Raw genomic sequence first — 22,658 nt, forward strand, 5'->3', positions numbered from 1 at the left:
TGTTGTTCACACAAGAAACTCCATCCCAGCCCATGCTGGGATAAATTTCCTCCTCCCTGTGTCTCATAATCCCTTTCTTCCTTCAACACCCTTCTATACAAAGTCTATCCTGCCCCCTCCAGCTGCTGGTGCTCTTCTGTCCCTAACTACTTTATACTTATTTTCATTAATTCTGTCTTTACATAGGTACATGTTGTCTTGTCTGATAGAATGTAAGCTTTTTGAGAATAGGAATAGTTTCTTTTTAAAAAATTTGTATGCTTGGCATTTAGTAAATACTTGCTGATTGATAGCAATGATTTATGGCAAATAATGATCAAAATACAAAATATCTTTGGACAAATCTCAGTCTGAATTTGAAAGTGATATAAGTGGGATACTGATACTAGCCAGAATATAGCAATGCTCCTAAGATAGTTAAAGACTGCCTTTCTCTAGCAAGTTTAGCATGTTTTATATACATTGTTCAACTAAGTTTCTCTAACACTGCTTAGGGGACAAAAGAATGGATGCATTTAGTACTTGACCAATGTAATGCATACAGAAATTGAGGCACGAAACAGCCAGTAGCAAAACTAGTAACTAAAGGGCTACCAAATCTTAATTTAAAAATTATAAATCTCTAAATCCATATTCTAAAAGAACTTAGAATGCTATGAGTCCAAGTGTTCCTATTTTAGGATTGTCATCAATAGAATAACAAAAAGAAGACTATCTCCTGTTGTCACATTGGGAACTGTCTGAAAGGACAGAGAAAGACACCTGAAATCAACTTTTCTCAGATATGCTCACGTCTACTTCATCATTTCCATAGCATTTGAGTCTATCATTTTCCCCTTTCCTCATCCCATACTTATTACCGAATTCTTTCCTCTTGTTTATAGCCAGACTCCTAGAAAAACCTGTTTTTATTCATTTGCCATCATATCCTTCCCTCCCACCCAATCCCTCGAAATCTATTACTGGACTGAAACTGACTTCTCCAAGGTTAGCAGCAATCTCTTTTATAAATATTTTTAGTAGCTTTGTTTTATTTTCACATCCTTCTCATTTCCCCTAACTAACCAGCTATCTCTTGTGACAAAAAGTAAAGAAGAGAAGGAGAAAAAACCATTTGACACAATTAATCACTATATTAACTGAAGTGAGAAGTGATGATAGCTTTGAATTGAGATAGTGGTTGTGTAGTAGAGAAGAGAAGTCAGATGCAAAGAAAAAAAATACTGTGGAGATAGAAAAGGCAAGATTTGGCAAATAATTAGATACATAAGCTTAGGGCCCTAGGATAACACCAAGGTTATGAACATAAGAGACTGAAAGGATGGTGGTACTTTTAATAGAGATAGAGAAGTTTGAAAGATGAGTCAATTTAGATAGAAATATAAGTTCTGTTTTGGACATTTTGATGTCCAGAGATGTCTCTGGAAAATCCAATTTAGAATGTCTAATAGACAGTTGATGATGTAGAGTTGAAACTTAGGGGAGAGAGTCGGGTTGGATATATAAACCTCTATGTCATCTGCATAGAGATAGTAATTAAAACTTTGTGAGTTGATGGAGTTATCGGTTGAATGTAATGGGAGAAGAATGCCTAGGACAAAGCTTTCTCTGCAGTTAGGAGGTGTGATATTGTTGATAATAAGCAATGGAGATTGCAAAGGAGCAGTCAGAAAGGTAGGAAAGAGAACCACATAGGGCTAGAAAAAGCCAAAGGGGAGAGATTATCCAGGAGGAGAAAGTAATCAGTCAGTGGAATCATTTATAGCAAAGAGGCCAAAAAGAGAAAAGAGATTGTTAGTGATTTTGGGGAGAGCGGTTTTAGTTGAGTGATTGTGTTGGAAACTAGATTGCACAGTGTTGATGAATGAATTAAATGAAAGGAAGAGGAAGCAGCAAGTATTGACAGTTTTTTCTAGGAATTTGGCCAAGAGAAGGTGGAGAAATATAGGACAGTACCTCAGAGATAAACATTCCATTCCCTTCCATTGATAAGATCATCTCATCTGGATATGAAATGATTTTGATCATCCTGGTTGCCTTCCTGTACATTTTCTGTCTTGTCTATGTCCTTCCTAAAATATTGTACCTAGAATTAAACACAATACTCCAGATATTGTCTGTCCAGAGTACAGTAGAGCTATTATTATAGTCTTGGACACTATACTTCTAAGACTGCATTAACATTTTGACCTAGCATATCATTTTGTTGACCCACATTGAATTTGCAGTCCACTAACAGACGTAGACACAGATACATAGACATAGACTCACAGATACTCAAACTCTTGTCTCACCAAGACTCTTTGATTTTTTAAAAATTTCAGTTTTAGATTTCCTCCAAGTTTCTAGTCAGCAGGTATTTATTAAATGCCTACTATGTACCAAACACTGTGCTAAACACTGGGGATACAAAAAGGGTAAAAAACAGTCCTTGCCGTTAAGGAAAACACAGTCTAATGAGGAAGGCAATAGATAAACAACTATGTATGAACAAGATACACACACAGACACACAGACACACACAGAGTCATAGACAGAGGATACTTTGGAGATAATCTCAGAGGGAAGTCACTAAGATAAAGAGGACTAGGAAAGGCTTCTTGCTGAAGATGGGTTGTTAGCTTAGACTTGAAGGAAGCAGAGGTGAGGAGGGAAAGTTTCAGGAATAGACGAAAATCTTTGATATCTTTTTGGATCCTGTCATAGTAACCCTGATTCAGTAAACTTGGCAATTAAACTTGTGGTTAATTGATATTTAAAAAAAAAATTCATCATCACCAGGCCAAGTGCAAATACTTGAGAGCCTTGTTTCCTCCTTCATTTTGACATCATTCCATTGATTTCTTTTTGGGTTCACCCATTCTATTAGGTCCAAATCTTGTTCTCTTCCATGTCCCTCCATCTTGTTCTCAACAGTAACATAAATATATTTAAATGATCTTCTAGTGTAACAACCCTGTCAAAAGGAAGTAGGGTTGTATAGTTTGACCTGTTTTTCTTCATCAGTCCATGCTTACTTTTAATGGTCATGGCTTTTTTTTTTTTTTTAATACTCACCAACCCATTCTATTGATAATATATCCTAGAATTTTTGCCAGGAATTGAAGTCAAGCCTCCTACTATCATTTATAGTCCTGTACTCTTTACTTTTTCAGAGGTGGCAATATTATTTACTTTTCTCCAATCCTTTAGCATCTATTTCACGTTCCATGATATTTCAAAGATCGCTGAAAATGGAGTGTACATGCCATCCACCACTCTGTTTAGAGATGGAGTGTTCAGAGATGAAATTTGTGTAGGTTTGGTAACTGAAGCTTATCCCAGGGCAAGTAGATAGCCTTTTACCATATCCTTACTTATATTAGGTAAAAAAGTTATTTCTCTTGGCAGAGAAAACTGGAGGAAAATAAGAATTGAGTAGTTCCACTCTCTTTTGTTAGTAATTAGCTTTTCTTACTACTTCATTGATCCTCCTCTTCCTGAAGTGACCTAATAAATCCCTTTTTTAGATGGAGAAACTGAGGTCCAGGTAGGTTAAGTGACTTGTGAGTGGTTGGAAAACTAGGAGAGGGCAATGTCATAAAAAGCCAGGAAGGAGAACTTGTTAGGAGGAGGGAGTATGGTTAAACAGTCTCAGATAATTGTGAAGAATTCAAGAAAGTGAGACTTGAGAAAAGGCCACGGAACTTAGTAATTAAGAAATTGTAGTCTAAATTGGTACATGGAAAAAACAATGACAAAAGTAATGAAACTCAACACTGTAATTATAATGGTCTAGATTGTCATAGTAAAAGAGATGAAAAAAAATGTACCTTTTTTTCCTTAGAAGAGATTAGATACTATTATTGCTTATACTCAGTTGATACAATAGTTGTATTGAACTACCTTTCCTCCCTTCTCTTGTTTATTTTTTGTTACCAGGGATGGATTATTAGGTAGGGGAAGGGGATGACATATTTGGAAACAAAGATGAAATTTAAAAAGTTGATGAAAAACATTAGAAAAATGAGATTGTTGGTAACCTTGGAGAAGTCACTTTCAGTCCAGCAGTAGGGTTGGCAGTGAGAGGGAAATGAAATTATAGAATCAATGAGTATAGGCAGGTTTTTCTAGGAGTTTGTGAAAGGGAAGAAAGCTGTAGCATGGTAGTTTTGGGGAAGAGGTGGAGAAAATGGCAGACCAAAGTGTTGTGTAATAAATGATGAGGTGGATTTGGATACATTTGTAGGCACTAAAGAAGGAGTCATTGGATCAAAATATTTATGACTAGAGGGGTGAGGACAATTGAGGGGCAAGTTGTCAGATGAGTGGAGATAGAATGGGATCAAGGGCATAAGTATAGGGTTTGTCCATGGCAAGGATGATGACCATCTCTTCCTTTGAGACTGGTACAGAAGAGGAAATAATGGAGGATGATAGTGAAGAATGTTGTTTTTTACATTCTGACCTCGTTTTGAAAAATGAGGTATTGAAGTACTAGTTTTTTTAGATACAGCTATAGTCACATGTTAGTACAGTAATACATTCCAAAGCTAGTTGGTGATTTCTTAATTATTTGCTATTTTTGGAATTATCTGTATTATTTTTCCTATTCACTGGGTTAAGTTGATTACCTATGGAAGAATTTTTGGAAAACATTAATATGAATTATGCCTAGTGTTTACTTGCTATATAATTTGTATATATTTACTTATGTTGTTCATATTGTTTCCTAGACCACTTTTAGGAATGTAAGTTCCTTGAAGGAATGGGCTCTTTCATTTTTGCGTTTGTTTCCCATGCTCATTACCTGACACATAGTAGGCAGTAGGCTCTCGGTAAATGATTTTTAATTGTGAAATTGGAAAGTTTGAAGGCATCATGATCAGCATCAGTGGAGAAAGGAATCAAACCAAAGAAATGATAATCCATCAAATTATTCTCTTTCAATAATGATTATTGAGAATCATGGTGTTTCATTTGTCATAGGGATTTGTCACACATGTTCCTCTTAGTATTCCTTTTTTTCCACTAAAGTTCTACTTTCATACTTTGTTGTACCTGGTTTCTGAAGGCTATATCAGCAGAACCCTAACTCTTTTTAGAATACTAGAGTATGAGCCTAGAAATAGATTGATTTTTTTGTTGTAGGGAGCCAGCCTAACCAGTTTAGAGATACTTATCACTGGGTTGGCTACATAGTGATGACATTTTTGGCCATTGTAGCTCCAAACTACTGTCTATGAAGTAATAGAAGAGTCATTCTATGTTGATAGAAAGGAACACCATTCCAAAGTCACTGATCCTTGAGGTTTTAAAGTATGGACTGCTTTTGTTGAAACTGATTTAAATGCAGTACCCCATTGGTAATTATGAATCTTTTAACTCTTAAGTTGTATTAGAAATAACATGAAACTTTTTAAAAATGAAAATTGAGGACTATGAGAATATGATGTGTCAATTTGCACATATATAAAGGGACTACTGTTTCATTTAGAGTTTAGGAAAGACTAACTTCTGATTGTCTTAATATCAAAATATTAAAATTAACAGATTAACCAAAATCCCTTGGTGCCAAGAAACAATTTTTCATTTCTTTGTATTTCCAGTGTCTAGCCAGTGCCTTTTGGATATGGTGGATACTTAATAAATGCTTGTTAAATGGAATTACACCTGCATAATTTGGAACTTTAATGTAGATTTTCCAGTTCTCCATTTTTGTCACAGAGGACCAGAAGGTAATATCTAATGAATTCACTTGTCTGTGACAACTGAAGCAAAGAGATACTCAGGGTATTCAGAGAGATAAGCCTTCGTCTAATTTTATTACTGTGAGTTTGGGTAGGGTTTAAATGTTAAATTAGATGTAATTTATACTCATTAAAATACAAATACACAAACTTCCAAGCACATAAATAATTACTTTTTCTTTTGCATTACTGTAAGTGAACATGCCAGTATCTTTACTAAGAACTCTGTATGGACAGTGTGGTCCATAGGGTCATGAAGAGTCAGACATGACTGAATCAACAATTTAAGATGCAGATGGGTGGCTGGAGTCAGGAAGACCTGAGTTCAAATCCAGCCTCATACAATTACTAGCTTTGTGACCCTGGGCAAGTCACTTAGACTTTGTTTGCATCTAGTGGACAAGGAATTTTCAAACTACTCCAGAATCTTTGCCAAGAATACCCCTGTGGACCACATTGTCCATGGGGTCATGAAGCGTTGGACTTGACTGAACAACAACAAGGGAACACTAATAAGGTTAAGAATTTTCTCATAAGCTTGTACTTTAAGAAAACAATCATTCATTGGTTTATTCAATAGATATTTCTTTTTTTTATTAATTTATTTTGATTTATCAATAATCACTTCCATATGCTTTTGAGTTTAAACTTTTTCTCCCCCTTCCTCCCCACCACCCTCCCTAAGATGGCTCACAATCTGATATAGGCTATACATTTACATTTCTATTAAACATATTTTCACATTAGTGATGTTGTAAGTAAAAATTTAGACCAATAGGAGGAACCATCAGAAAGAGGAAACTAAACAGAAGAGAAAAAAATAGCAATTCAACTTCCATACTTCTTTCCAATAGATATTTCTTGCTCACGTCCTATATTAAGTTCTTGTGGAGGATATATAGATGAAAAGGATATGATTTTTGTGTTTAGGGAGTTTATAGTCTAATAATAATAAGTAGCATTTCTTTAGCACTTTAAGATTTTCAGAACAGTTTATAAATATTTCATTCCATCCTCATAACAGCCCTGTAAAGTAGATGCTATTATTAGCCTTGTTTTTACAGATTAGGAAATTGAGGTAGACAGTAATTAAGTGACTTGCCTAGGATCACACAGTAAGTGTCTAAAGCTTGATTTGAGTCTCTCTGACTTCAGGTCCAGTGCTGTATCCATCATGCCATCTATTGACCTTAGAGGGGAGATAAGAGATATAAATTAATAATTATAGCATAGGATAGACTCATTAAATGATGTTGAAATAATCTTGATAAGAGAAACTGAAAGTATTTTAGAAACATGTTTCAAGATAGAATTTTGTGCGATAAATAAAATCTTTCTTGGAAATAAAAGATAGCTGTTTGGGGTAGATTTCATTTTCAATGGGAAAAATAATTGATGGAAATTCTTTTTAGTTGGCTCCTTTTTTGGGGGTTGTGATGATTTGTTTCCTAAAAGCTTTTAATAGAAAAACAGGGACAGGTATAGGGAATTCCACAATGAAGAAACTCTATCCACCTAAGTAAGCACCTTTCCTACAAATTAATAGCTTTAGAGAGTTCCCAGAGCATTTAGAGAATACATGATTATTCCAGAGTCACACAACCAGTATGTGTGTGTCAGAGGCAGTACTTGAACTCAGGTCTTTCTGTCTGCGAGGCTAGCGATCTAACCAGTATACTCCATGTAGCTTCTACTAATAGGAAGAACGTTAATAGAAATTCCCCCTGCCCCTCTCTCCTTTCTCTCTACATCTGTCCCCAGAACAGGAAGTATGCAGTTCAATTTGCCAAACTTTTATTAAGTGTTCAACCTGTCCTATAGACATAATGTTTATAGTGCTGGGGTTATGAAGATGAAAGATAAAAGATCCTTAAAGGATTTATTGTTTCTTCATTGTGGACATTGCTTTCACTGATGGGAGGATCAAATCCTTTCTCTAAGTAGATGATTTCATTAGTTGTGTTTGAAGAAAATCATATCCTTGTAACCAGTACTCTGTTCTGGTCAGACTACATCTAGAGTATTATATTCAGTTCTGGCCTTCACATTTTGGGAAGTGAAGTCAACAAGCATTTATTAAGTGCCTGCTATGTTCCAGGCACTGTGCTAAGCACTGGAGATACAGAGAAAAGCAAAAAACAGCCTGTACTCTCATAGTTGAATGAAGGAGAAAACTTGCAAATAATTGTGTACAAATAAGATAAATGAGAAATAATCTGAGTTGAAAGGCACTAAGGTTAAGAAAGACTTGAAAAGGCTTCTATCAGAAAGTAGGATTTTATCTGGGATGTGAAGGAAACAGGGAAGCCCAGTGAAAAAGCCCAGGAGTTGGGAAAGGTGGTGTCTTGCTAGAATAGCATGGAGGCCATTGTCATTTGATCGTAGAGTAGGAGTGGGGTGGTGTAAGGTATAAGGAAATTTAAAAAGAGGGGCAGACCATGAAGTACTTTGAATGCCAAATAGCATGATCTTGGAGATGATAGATGGCTGTTATTGCATAGGGGAGTGACATAGTCAGAACTATGCTTAGGAAGATTGCTTTGACAACTGAATGGAGAATGGACTGGAGTCAGGAGAGACTTGAGTCAAGGACATCAATTAGCAGTTTATTGTAAAAGCCCAGACATGAGAGGATGAAGGTTGGTACCAGGATAATGACAATGTAAGAGGTGGAGAACCAAATTGGTGAAGGGCCTCATATCCCTGCCATATGAAAATTGGTTGAAGGAACTTGGGATGTGTAGCATGCTGAAAAGAGGACTAAGGAAAGAACTGTACTATCCTGAAAAATTTGAAGGATTATCTTCTGGCATAGAGATTAAATTTATTCTGTTTGGACCCTGAGGACTGTTGTTGTTGTTTGTCCTTTGTTCTCAAAGAGGATCATGACATCAGAAAGGTGATTCCATGACATGCAAGTGAATTGGATTTAAGCAAGAGAGGGCTGTGCAAAGTTACCAGCTTCACTTTCTCCTATGGAGCCATTTGGGTTTAGTGGCAAGATATAGATCAGGATGACTGGAGATGGCTCCCAACTCTCAGAGCTAAAAATTCCATGGATGAAATTAAGGTCAATATATAAACTAACAAAATTCATTAAAAGAAAATATACAGAAATATACAAATAAGAAAGGCTGTTGCAAAAGAAGGTTGAATTAGACAATCACGAAGATTCTCTGTGCCTATTGCATACAAATGTGAGTTATTAATTAACAAATTTCTAAGCTCTAGGTTAGCACATTTTAATATTTAGGAATAGAGGGCAAGCCCAAAAGCACTAAGTAGAGGTGCAAACTTAATTTTGGCTTGATGTCTAGAGAAGTTTCTAACAAGTAGAGCTTTCTTTTAGTGGAATGGACTGTCTTCTGAGTCTGTGAGTTCCTTCTTAATGAGTTTCTTCTTATTCTGGCAGAGGTTGAATGACTACTTGTGTATGTTGTAATGTTTTCAGATACATACTTTTATCATAGTACAAAAAAGAGTATAAATGAGTAGTATTTTTAAAATGTTTTTTTTCACATTAGTTGTGTTGTAAGGAAGTATTAGAGCCAGTAGGAGGAACCACAAGAAAGAGGAAACAAAACAGAAGGAAAAAAAAGAGCAAATAGTATGCTTCAATCTGCACTCAAACTCCATAGTTCTTTCTTCTTTGTGGATAGCATTTTCCTTCATGAGACCTTTGGAGATGTCTTACATACTTGCATTACTGAGAAAGGCTAAGTCTATCAATATTAGTCATCACACAACATTGCTGTTACCATGTACAACATTTCCTTGGTTCTCTTCGCTTCATTCGTCATCAGTCTATACAAGTCTTTACGGGTTTTTCTGAAGTCTGCCTGCTCATCATTTCTCACAGCACAATCGTATTCCATTACATTAATATACCACAACTTGTTCAGCCATTCCCCAGTTGATGGGCATCCCCTCAGTTTCCAATTCTTTGCCACTTTAAAAAGAGCTGCTAAAATATTTTTGTACATGTGGGTCCTTTTCCCATTTGTGTGATCTCTTTGAGATAGAGCCCTAGAAGTGCTATTGCTGGATCAAAGGGTATGCACATTTTTATAACCTTTTGGGCATAGTTCCAAATTGCTCTCCAAAATGGTTGGATCATTTCACAACTCCACCAACGATGCATTAGTGTTCCAATTTTCCCACATCTCCAACATTTATCATTTTCCTGTTTTGTCATGTTGACCTATCTGATAGGTGTAATGTGGTACCTCAGAGTTGTTTTGATTTGCATTTCTCTAATCAATAGTGATTTAGAGCATTTTTTCATATGACTATATATAGCTTTGATTTCTTCATCTGAGAGCTGCTTGTTCATAGCCTTTTGACCATTTATCAATTGGGGAATGACTTGTATTCTTATAAATTAGACCTAGTTCTCTATATAATTTAGAAATGAGGCCTTTATCGGAGACACTGGTTGTAAAAAATTCTTTCTCAGTTTTCTATTTCCCTCCTCATCTTGGTTGTATTGGCTTTGTGCAAAAACTTTTCAATTTAATGTAATCAAAATTATCCATTTTGTATTTCACAATGTTCTATATCTCCTATTTGGTCATAAATTCTTCTGTTCAATGAGTAGTATTATGTTGGCACTTCGGTGCATCTATTGATATGACTATGATTTTGGATGTTTTTGTTCTTAATATGGTTAATTATTTTTTTAATGTTGAATTATCCTAGACTCTCCAGTATAGTCAGCCAGTAAACATTTATTAACTACCTACTATGTTCCAGGCACTGTGCTATATACTGGAGATTAAAAAAGAAGCAAAAGACAGTCCCTGTCCTCAAGAAACTCGCAATCTAATGAGAGACACAACATGTAAACAACTATGTATAAACAGGATAGATACAGGATAAATATGAAATAATCACTTGAGGGAAGGCACTAAAGAAGGATTGGGAATAAATTCCTGTAAAAGTTAGGATTTTACTTGGAATTTGAAGAAAACCAGGGAATCCTGGAGGTAGAGATGAAGAGGAAGAACATTCTAGTCATGGGGAATAGCCAGAGAAAATGCCAGGAGTCAAGAGATGGAGTTTCTAGTTAGTGCAGCAACAAAGAGGCCAGTGTCACTGGATCAGAGTATGTGGTGGAAAGTAAAATATAAGATGACTAGAAGGAGGGAAGGAGGCTAGGTTGTGAAGGGCTTTGAATGCCATACTTATGATTTCATGTTTGATCCTGGGAGGCAACAGGAGCCACTGGAGTTGGGGGCAGGGTGTGACATGGTCCAGTCTCCCCTTTAGGTAAGTCACTTTGGCAGCTGAATAGAGGATGGATTAGAGTAGAAAAGAGACTTGAGGCAGGCTGACTGGAAGTTGCAAAGGTGGAATCGACAGTCCTTGGCAACATATTTGAAGTGTGTGAATGTTAGATAGTGATAAGTCCATAATAACGCCTAGATTGTGAGCCTGAGGGACTGGGAGGATGATGTTGCCCTCCATAGTAGTAGAGGAATTAGGAGAAAGGTAGAGTTTAGGGGGAAAGATAAAGAGTTTAGTTTTGGATATTTTGAATTTAAGGTATCTACTGGACATAGGGCAGCTAGGTGGCACAGTGGATAGAGTGCTGGGCCTGCCTGGAGTCAGGAAGACCTGAGTTTAAATCTGGCCTCAGACACTTAATAGCTTTGTGACCCTGAGCAAGTCACTTAATCCTGTTCGTTTCAGTTTCCTCATCTGTAAAATGAACTGCAGAAGGAAATGACAAACCACTCCAGGATCTTTGCCAAGAAAACCCCAAATGGATTTATGAAGAGTTGGATATGACTGAAACAACTGGACAACATTGGACATCCAGTTTGAGATGTCTGGAATGCAGCTGGATGTGTAAGATTGAAGGTCATCAGAAAGGTTAGGGAAGAGAGATTACCTTTAGAGATAGTAATTAAATCATGTGAGCTTATGAGATCACCAAAGTGAAGTAGGATAGAGGGAAAAGAGAAGAAGGCTTCAGGACATTATCCTATTGGACACCTAAGGTTAGAAGATGTGACCTAGATAGAGTGCCCAGTGAAGGAGTGTGAGAAGGAGCATTAAGAAAGGTAGGAAGAGAACCAGGAGAGGACAATCAGGGAGACGAGCGTATAGATTCAACTTGATCTTAATGAATACATTTTTGGATATATTACTATATTCTTTTTCTGTTAGGATTTTCTTTAAAATTTTTGAATTGATAGTTGTTAATGATCTTTATTTTATCATTCATTGGTTTAGAAATCAGAACTATTTGTTTCATAAGTTTGGTATTTTCTTGATTTCTAAGAATAATTTGCGTAGTATATAGATATTAATTTGTTCTATAAAAGTTTGATAGAAGACCTGTCCTGGGAATTCCTTTTTAGGTGTAAGTTGGATTAATTGGCCACAGAGATCCCTCTGAACTCCCAGATTCTATGACCATTCTTCTCTTGATGAGTATGGCTGAATTTAGTTAGATTGGTCCTCAAACAATAAGTGCACTGTGAGCCTATACTTGAATTGATGTGCCTTTCCAATTTGGTTGGACATACTAGCACTTTGTTTCATTGGTTTGCCTTTGAGAACCTGTCTCCTCTACCAAAGTCAAATATTGAATATAGAGGTATAATGTTTAAAAATATTTTTTCCTAATTCATTACGAAAACAACTTAAGTAAAAATGTCTAATTCCTTTTTTCTTAAAACAAATATTCAGAATCAAATTTCTTTCACTTACAGTATTGCTGAATAAACTAAAACTTTATATCATATTTTATCTTTTCATGGGTTAAGCTAGATCTCCTTATGAATGGTCTTGAAAAGCTCACTGGATCAGAGGTGGAATTGGCAGATCTAGGTATATAATAATATAGGTACTTTGACTCTGTTCTGTGCTGTTTTCATTGAGGCTCAGGAAAGTCTGGGAAAATTCTTCCCTAGCTCTAATTCTCGAATAGGAAAAATAGAAGAAACACTCAATAGCTTAATCCCAATGGATTGAGTGGAAAAACTCCTGATACACAGAGTTTCCAGGGGCTGAGGACAATGTTGCTATTTCCTTGTACAATGGGTAAGTGAAGCGCCCTATCCCTGCCCCATTTCCCAACATGGTGGCAGATGATGGGAGGGGGAGCCTTAAGTATCTTAGGAGAGAGATTATTTCATTAGGGATAAGGGGACCTTGGCTGACACTGACTTTTGCCTGGAAGCTCAGACTTTGAAAGTTATTGCATTAGAGAATTGACTCCACAATAGAAATGTTTCTGTTAGCCAGTGTTGACCACTTTACTCTTAACTGCGATATTCTGTGGAGGGGAACCAAACACCATGAATCAGATTTGGGACAGATTTATTTCTACCAATAAAGGGCCACTTAGATCAGACTTTTAAAATCTATACTTGATGGACAAGTCCTTGGGGTTTGGTAGAACAGTATGTTAGCATTTGGTGGGATATTTCAAAAGTAGCATTAGATTTTTTATATTCTTGTTAAATGACTGAATTGTCCATATTTTACATGTTGTAATTTTTTTCCACCAGACCTGTGATTCATTTTTTTTAGGACAGGGGTATCAAATTCAAATAGAAAGAGGTGAGAAGGGGGAACTGAACCATGTATAAGGATCTCTATGGGCTTCATATGGTTTTAGAAAATAACATATTAACAGTATCTATGTTCTTTTGTATTTTTATTTGTTTTGTTAAATATTTTCCAGTTATATTTTAATCTGTTCAGGGCTATGCTGGGGAGTGTTGCAGGGCTGCAAGGTACTTGTTTACCATCTTTGCTCTAGGGAACTCCTGGTGTGGAACATGGAGCTCCCTTTTCTGATGCAGCTAGCAGTCTACTTTTGTTTGTCTGAGAGCATCTAGCAGTTAGCTTAGAGTGTCTGAGGTCACACTGCTAGTTTATATCAGAAGCAGAATTTGAACTCAGAGTTCCTTGACTCCAAGGACAGCACTACTTTTCATTGTATAAGAGTATAGCTCCTAAATACTTCCAAATTATATTTCCAGATTACCCCGCATCTTCATCTTATAGCTTGGTTATCTGTTTCCAAGTAGAGTCAAAGGACTTTGACAGAGAGAGCAAAAAGTACAAATATTGCCACATATAGACAGAACATTTGTTGAACTTTTTTTCCTTCTGTGTCTTGGATAAAGAACATTAAAAAAAAGGGAGAATTTTGTTATAATCCTACAATCTCTGTCCCTCAGATTTGGTACCCTAATGTTTACTTATTTTTTAAATAATAACTATTATTATTTGGACTGTCCTCAACATAAATTATTGACTACACACTGATACAAATTTTGTTTTGCTATCTTTTACCATATAGTTGTATACATTTTTATATATACACAAATCATTAACATACCCCTTTCCTCTTTACTATATAAATATTTTGTTACTTGGAACATTTGAAAACTCTTGCCTTTGACTCTCCCAATAATAGAGACTTTGTTTTTCAGGAACATACTTTTAATTATTTAAATCTTTATTAAATATTTCTATTAGTTAATAAAATCTACATAAGATTTTTGGGGCCTTTATGTATTTGTAATTAAGGTAGTAAGAAGACCAATAATATTTTCTTTGAATTTACCTTTTTTATTTCTATTTTACCCAAAATTTTACTGAAACTTTTGCCTTACAAATTGACTATAAAATTTCCTAATACATTGGAGATTTTAAAAATTTTGTATGAGATATGAGGACCTTGTGTATGTGGGTGATAGACTTTAAATTTTGTTAAATGAATGAGAGGATTTTCTGTTGGGCAGAAGAAGGATACCGGCTTGGGCTTGGTAATGTGTAGTGCCAATTATACTCTAGTGTAGGAAGCTGGTCTGCTGTAGAGCACAAAATTACAGAAGGGAGGCCCTGAGATCTGCTACTCCCATAATTATTGGGAGCAATCTGATAAAATTTCTGAACTTTAGTTACCTTATCTGGAAAATGGAGATAACAGTACTTGTATTGACTACCTGACTAGTCTTCCTGGGTCAAACGGAATCACATGAGAAGGTATTTTAGAAACTGAAAAGTATTACATAAACTAAAAATAGGTACTGTGGTATAGTAAAAAGAGAGCACTGGAATTGGAATCAGAAGAGCTGGGTTTTTGTCTTGCCTTTCGAAACTTGATAAGTCAACCTTATTGAATTCGGATTTCCTTATCTGTGAAATGGAGATAATAAATTGAAATACGCATTTCCTACCTTGTTATAAGGAAATCCCTTTGTAAACTTTGAAAAGCACTGCATATAAATGTGAGCTGCTGTTGTTAATACAATTATTGTACTGTCAACCACATTTGACTTCTTGTGGCCTCTTTCCACAGGGGGTAATGCCATGGCTGCTGATGAAAGTTCAACAGAAAAGCAAGGAGGGGAGCCTCAAATGGCAGCGGATGGTGAAACAAATGGTTCTTGTGAAAGAAATGAAGCCAATAGTCATCCCAATCCAGCTAAACACACTCAGGACAATACAAAAGCCAGCCCACAGGAGTCTGCTAATAAGTTAACCAGAATAGCTGAAAATGGAATTTCTGAGAGAGATAGTGACTTTGGGAAACAAAATCATGTGAAAGCTAGTGATTTCACCCAGACTTCTCTCACAGGAAGTAATGGCTATATCTTAACCAAACAGACATTACCAGAACAGCCCATAAGGACTACCAGCACCTTGGCTTCTTCTCTTCCTGGCCATGCTGCAAAAACACTTCCTGGAGGAGCCAACAAGGGAAGAACTCTAAGCTCATTTCCTCATGTACAGGCTGCAACGCCTACCAAGCTAGGTGAAGGGACTAAAGATCTAGATCATAAAAAACCCGCCACTACAAATCCTGACGTCAAAGTCCACAGAGCTCGGAAGACTATGCCTAAGTCCATCCCCAGCCTGGTAATACATTCCCTGCTGCATTCTTTGTCTCTTGAATGGGTTATTTTTGATTACTGGCCAGCAGAGGATGTTGGGAGGTGGGTTGAGAAGGTGAAAGGGGCTATTTCACTTTTTTTTCCCTGTTTGACCTCTGGAATTAGATAAAGGCTTTATTTTATATGCCAGATAAAACCATGATTAGATCTTTGAGATATTTTCTCAGAGGTGTTGGATGACCAATTTTCTTGTTTTTGTGGCAAGGGCTATATGAAAAAAGCTTATCAAAACATAGTACTTTAGGAGTGAATGAAACACTCATTTAGGAAAACTAGAGAGAACTCTGGGTCTGTTCATGCTTTGTAGCTAAATCTTTAATCCCTTCATAATCTTCTCCTCTCTTCTTCAGTAATGCTTAGAAGTGAGCAGTAATTAGATGTTTGAGGTGAAGAGTTGAGCAGAGGTTGACAGAGAAAAGACAAAAGGAAGGAAATCTTTAAAAAGTGTACAACCAACCTAGGCTTCCCACTTAATATTCAGTTAAACAAACATTCAAATACAGAGCTGCAGTTTTCATTTTGGGACCAAAATCCATCCTATTTACAGAATATGTTCATACTGTGCAATTGCTGGTTCCGTAGAAATCTTAATTCTGCTTTGAGAGTGTCAAATGTTTCTTTATGCAAGAAAACACAAATAAGGGGCAGTTCATTGGACTTTGTTGTGCCTTCACAGAATGAAAAGGACCTAGGTTCTACTTCATGTTGCTGAGAGAAGTTGTGTTTGCTACTGGAATACCTCTTTGGGCCCCAGTATTTTTGGGGAAGTGACATCCTTGGGAAATTGGTAAAAGGGAAGAGAACGTCAGGAATTGTAGAGAGAACAGATCATAAAGTACAATAGTGGGCAGTGATTTTTCATTGCTGGTGGAAGATGAGTGTGTTAGAAACAGAGATATAGCTGTCTTTGACTATATTAGTCTCACATATGCAGGTGGTATGTGAAAAGTGCTAGATTAAGAGACAGGAAACCTGAGTCCTAACTTAATTTTGACTGAGTGTAAACATGACCCAGACTTCTGAAAACACTAGGGCTGTCTCAGATTTCCTGGTCCATCTTTGGATCTAGTTTTGTTCTTTTTTGGGGCTCCTTAAGTTCCTTGCCCCTATCTTCCCAAGAATCCAGAAGCAACAATGACTCAAGCAGCTATAGTAATCAGTCAGCAGGTATATATTAAGCATCTACTGTATCCCTTTACTAAGCTTGAGGATATAAATACAGTAAATGAAACAATTTCTTCTCATGGAGAACTTACATGTTCATGAGTCGAGACAACAAGGATACATATACATATAATGTCAAACAGAAAGAATAAATACAAATAAGTACAAGATAATTTAAGGGGGAGGGCACTAGCAGTTGAGGGAATCAGATTCACCTTCAGGTAAGGTGGTGCTTGAGCTGAGTCTTGAAGGAAGAGTCAGTGAGGCAGAGAATAAGAGACTGTCTTCAGGCAGTGGGGACAGACAGATAATGCAAAAGTATACAGATAGGAAATGGAGTCTCCTATGTGAGGAACAGAGAAAAAGCTAGCATGGCTATATTGTAGAGCGTGGGAGAGAGAGTAATGTAAAATAAAATTCAAAAGATGGGCTAAGGCCAGGTTTGAAGGATTTTAAAAGTTGAACAGAGCGGATTATTTGATTATGGAGATAATAGATGATTGAACAAGGGAGGGATATAGTCAGATCACTGCTTAAGGAAAATAATTTTGACAACAGTGTGTAATGGGCTGAAGTGTGGAGAGACTTCAGGCAGGAACACCAATTAAGAATTTATTGCAATAACTTAGGTGAGAAGTGATGAGGACTTGAATTAAGGTGGTAGTTGTGTGAATAGAGAGAAAAAATCTAATGCAAGAGATATTGAGATAGAAATGGCAAAATTTGTTAGCTGATTACTTAGGTAGGATGAGTGAGAGTGAAGAGTTTAGGGTAATGCCAAGGTTGTGAACTTGGGAGACTGGCAGAATAGTGGTTCTCTTAGATAGAAATAGAGATGTTCTGGAGAGTAGTGAGTTTTTTGGGGGAAAGATAATGACTTCTGTTTTGGACTTGTTGAATTTGAGATTTCTTTGGCACACCCAGTTTGAAATGTCCAAGAGGCAATTGGTGATATGAGATTGAAATTAGGAATTTGAGGTTTGATATAGGGCTATGGGAGGCAACAGTATGGGAATGATAGGCCGTGGAAGCTGATGAGATCACCCAAAAGAGAGCAGATAAAGAGAGAATTATATGGGGCTTATAACAGCTTTTTGGGGAACACTCAACACTTAGAGTGTGTAATCTGGATGATGAACCAGTAGAGGAGACTGAGAAGGAACAGCTAAATAGATAGGAGGAGAACCAGGAGAAGATAAGTGTCATGAAAGTCCAGAGAAAAGAGAGTATCCAGGAAGATAGGGTGATTAGCAGTGACAGATATAGCGGATAGGTTGAGAAAGGATGATGACTGAAAAAAGACCATCAGTTTTGGCAACTACATGATTATTGAAAATTTTGGAGAGAACAGTTTCAGTCAGTGATGAGATCAAAAGCCAGATTGAAGTGTCTCAGAAAAGAGAATAGAGGAGGTAAAGACATGAAGTGTAGACAGCTTTTTTTTTTTTAGGAGTTTGTCTAAAGAAGGGGAGAAAGATATAGGATGATAGCATGACTGGAGATGGTAGGATCTAGTGAATTTTTTTTAAGGATGGTGGAGACTTGGACTTATTTAAAGTCAGTTGGGAAGGAACCTGTAGTTAAAGGAGAGATTGCATATTGGAAAGAGATGGGATCAAGGGCATGCAAACAAGTTGACCTTGACAAGGATAAGGGCTGCCTCATTGTCAGAGATTGGGAACAGGAAGAGAGAGTAGGGAATGATATCAGTGGGTCTTAGGGGAGCAGAGTCACTTCAGAAAAATAATTGTCAAAGTCCTCAGCTGGAAACAAAGAAAAGGAAGCGTTTGGAGGTTTGGAAAAATATTTTTGAGGAGTTAGGTAATCAATTAGGGAAGAATGAAAGGCTTGACTTGCTAAAGTGAGGTTGTTTAAAGTTTGAAGTTGTGTTGTATAAATTTATAATGTACCTGTTCAGCACAGTTGTGACTTCCTTAGACTCCTTTCAGCAACAAATGAGTGCAAATGAAGGAAGTAGATTGTGGGAATAATCCAAGAATGAAGCTATGCAAAGGAGCAACAGTGATAAGACAAGGGGGTAATGGTAAAGACAGTGTAGAGTTTTATTGGCTAAGTATAGGGTCATGATTAGAGAAGGAAGAAAGGAGAATCAGATCGGGAGCAGTGGTTTGAGAAAGTACTGAGAAGTGGAGGGATTGGATGTTTTCATGGGGGCAAGGATGGGTTTAGGATGTAAGAGGTGGATAGTGAGATGGAATGATTAAAGACTATGGTTATGTAGAGGAATATTGGAGGTTTTAATTAGAGAAGTAAAACCCTTGTGGGTAATGTTGAGTTCTAGTGTATATGATCTTTATGTGTGGCTGAGGTGGAGTGAAGGAATAGGTCATATAATTTAAGAAGACTCAGTAATTGGGATGTTAGGGAGTTTGAAGGAACATCACCGTAGATTTTGAAGTCCTCTAGTACAATGTTGGAAGTTTGGGAGGAGAGGAAAATGATGAGCCAGGTACTGAACTTCTTTAGAAAAGAGGGAGCATGATTTGGGAGGGATTTGTATACAATTGCTACCATAATCTGGATTGGGTGGAAAATTTTGATAATGGGAACTTTAAAGAAGGAGAAGTTGAGGAATGATGGTGGCAGAGGTAGAGTCTGGAAATAGCAGTATGGAACAGGAAGTATTTTGACTCACTTTCTTTTTCTCTTCCTCTCCTGTACTAATGTATAAGCTGATGTGGGTGATAGAATAGCCAGTGATTTATCTGTAGAGGAGAAGGGTTATAGTTTCATTGGCAAGCTAGTAGATAGAAGGAATGTGAGAGAGCAGAGTCCAGGATGAAGGCAGATTTGTTCACTATGAAATTGAAATTCCGAAGGCACAGTAAGCAGGGTTGGAGTGTGGGACATTGATGGGGTAGGGTTGAAGAAGAGAGTGGGAATAAAAGAATATAAAATAAATATTGTATTTATATATTTATAATATGTAATATATTAGCAATATATTTATATATATAAATAACAATATAAAATAAATATAAATGTAAAAAATAGAAGTGGGGATGGAGATAATTTTCTGCTATATATCTGGTGATTGATTAATACAGAAGTAGAAAGAGAAACAGGTAAGAGAGAGAAATTGTTAATCATAGGGTAATAGAGGATGATAGATAAAAATTAAAGATAACAGCTTCCAGAAGATATTGTTGCTTCACTTGCTCATTCTGTGTGAAGTTTTCAGTGCTGCAGAGGATATTGGGTCTATATCAGTTCCTGTTTGCTGCTGCTACTGCTCCTCCTCAGGGATGGCTGGGCAGGTTTTTACGTGTGGCCTGGGCAGTTGGTTAGTTTTTACCATCTTTCTGTTGCCGCCAAAGTAATTTTTTTTAAGTTTAAGCACATATCTGAGCATGTCACCCCACCACCCAATCATCTTCAATGACTTCTTAGTCCCTGTAGAATCAAATATACACTCTTCTATTTAGCTTTGAAAGTCCTTCACAACCCAGTACCAGCCTATTTTTCTGAAGTTGCACATCATACCCCCTCTAGGATTCTTCAGTCCAGTTATATGGAGTTTTTCTCTGTTCCTCACACACTTCACTTACTTTTCCTTCTAGGTTTTGCATTGACTGTTCCCCTTGCCTGGCATTCAACCCTTTCTCTTCTTTGCCTTATTTTTTCACTTTCAAATGTAAATTCCATATGAGCAGAGATTGTTTAATTCATTTTATTTATGTCTTTAGAACCTGGCACAGTGCCTGGCACATAGTAAGTGCTTTATAAATACTTGTTGATTAATAGATTTGACACAATTAGCTGTCATGAGCTTTCTACCTTATTCTTTACATTTTAATTTGTAGCAGCAAGTTCCCTAGAAATCATGGATGTGGCAATCATTGGTTCCTATAGTTAGTTATTGTCTTCTTATTGTAATAAAAATGTACTTATGAAAAGTGTTTTTGATAGGGTTTTTCCTGTTATATTTTTATTTATTTTGCTAAATATAGCATTACCCCCTTGTCTTATCACTGTTGCTCCTTTGCATAGCTTCATTCTTGGATTATTCCCACAATCTACTTCCTTCATTTGCACTCATTTGTTGCTGAAAGGAGTCTAAGGAAGTCACAACTGTGCTGAACAGGTACATTATAAATTTATACAACACAACTTCAAACTTTAAACAACCTCACTTTAGCAAGTCAAGCCTTTCATTCTTCCCTAATTGCTATTTTCCAATACATGTAAACATTTTCTAAGCATTCATTTTTTAAATGTTTTGATTTCCAAATTCTCTCCCTCCTTCTCTTTCATACCACACCGATCCCTCTTCCCCCCCCCCCCCCCCCAACACACACACATGTAAGAGGATTTCAGGACAGTTGATTAATGGCCTCTGCAGGGTTTTAGAGGGAATTGGCAGGTGGGTTATAAATGTAAGGCAGAGAACCTCACAGGTTTTCATCCTGAGACTCTCTGGAAACTTAAGCATTAAGTCAGATTAATAATGAATGTTAACTCCTATAATTACCCTTACAAATACTTGCTGAATTACTGAGTAATATATTTTTTGATTCACAGTTAACTTTTGAAAGAAGAATCTGCCAGATACCTTTGGCAAGTTATTCATTAGAGAATGATATTCTTAGTTTTAGGTTGTCTGACCATCTTATAGGTCAGTAAGGAATTATTGTTTAATAACTATGTACCTAGTAAATTGTAAGGTGCCTGGAAGAGGATAGTTAAGGACTCTTCCATTAAGGATTGTACAGGTTTGGAGTTTTAAGACATACATAAAATAAAAAATCAGAGAATAATCCAAATTATGATGCTATGAAGCATTAAACAATATAGTATAGACACCATGGACCATAGGAGTCCTTGAGAAGAGAGCGTATGACTTGGGCTGGTTAGGGATGTGTCATGTCCAAATTTATTTCTTTGAGATTATAATGGTAATAGTTGAAAAATATGACTTGTTCTAATTTATTTTTACATGACACTTTTCCGAAATGCATCTAATATTTAAAGTGATGTCAGCTGTATTGTGTTTATATTACTTTAGTACTTCACAGGATCTCAGAGTTCATGTTCTTGCTTTGGTAGGTGTTTTGTAAATTTCCATGGCCAACCTTCTGTTGATGATATTTTCCTAATTTATCTAGGGCAGTTCCCAGATAACATTCACAGTTCATTGCTGTGTCTGTAGGAGTTAAAAGCATTTTCAGCTTCAGAGTTTGCACTAGAACCAGGGTGATAATCCTCACCCCACTAAAGCCTTCAAATAGAACTTCATTAGAAGCATATATTTTGCTTTGTTACAAAGGTGGTGTGCCCTATGGGAACTCAATAAATATTTAGTAATGGATACACTGTTCATATGTTATACTTTTTACAATGGTTTTGTGAGAAGGTATTTCCTTTAAGCTCTATCACCCTTGTTTATTGATATTTAAATTGGCTTAGGGTTTAATAAGCACAGTTATGCTGTCTTCATTTATCCTGTATGTGTTAGAGAGAAAAATAGAAGTCTCATCAAGATATAGACATATCTTACCATTGTTATTCAGGGATCAGATATTCAGAGCATTTGTATACTGTTTTATCCAAAGCAGTTTTTAGCTTTGAATTCATAGGTATTTTGTGTGGTTTACGAAGTAACGTGCTCGAGTTCAGAAATCATGCCTTTGAATGATACAAATAATGATAAAAGAGAAGATATGCTATTATTTCTCCTGCTTTTATCCTTTATTAATGAACTAGGAGCAAAATTATTGAACAGGTTCGTAAGTATCATTCCAAGCTTCTTTGCCATTTTATTTCATTTTGTAGTGCTGGCATTGGCAGAAAAAAAAATCACGTTCTCCTACGTTAAGGTTTTAGT

General features: G+C 36.4%; 1 protein-coding gene across 7 annotated transcripts in view; it reads left to right on the forward strand.

Annotated features, from left to right (window-relative positions):
• Positions 1-22,658, forward strand: part of EHMT1 (euchromatic histone lysine methyltransferase 1) — a 293,851-nt gene that overhangs the window by 130,775 nt on the left and 140,418 nt on the right. For all 7 annotated transcript variants that reach the window (XM_027849525.1, XM_027849531.1, XM_027849548.1 and 4 more), the window contains one exon: positions 15,055-15,614. In XM_027849525.1, coding sequence (XP_027705326.1) covers positions 15,055-15,614 — 560 coding nt within the window. The remainder of the gene's footprint in view (positions 1-15,054; positions 15,615-22,658) is intronic.

The sequence above is a fragment of the Vombatus ursinus genome, unplaced genomic scaffold, assembly GCF_900497805.2.
Source record: "Vombatus ursinus unplaced genomic scaffold, bare-nosed wombat genome assembly UNPS02000580.1, whole genome shotgun sequence".
In the NCBI taxonomy this organism is placed as follows: domain Eukaryota; kingdom Metazoa; phylum Chordata; class Mammalia; order Diprotodontia; family Vombatidae; genus Vombatus; species Vombatus ursinus.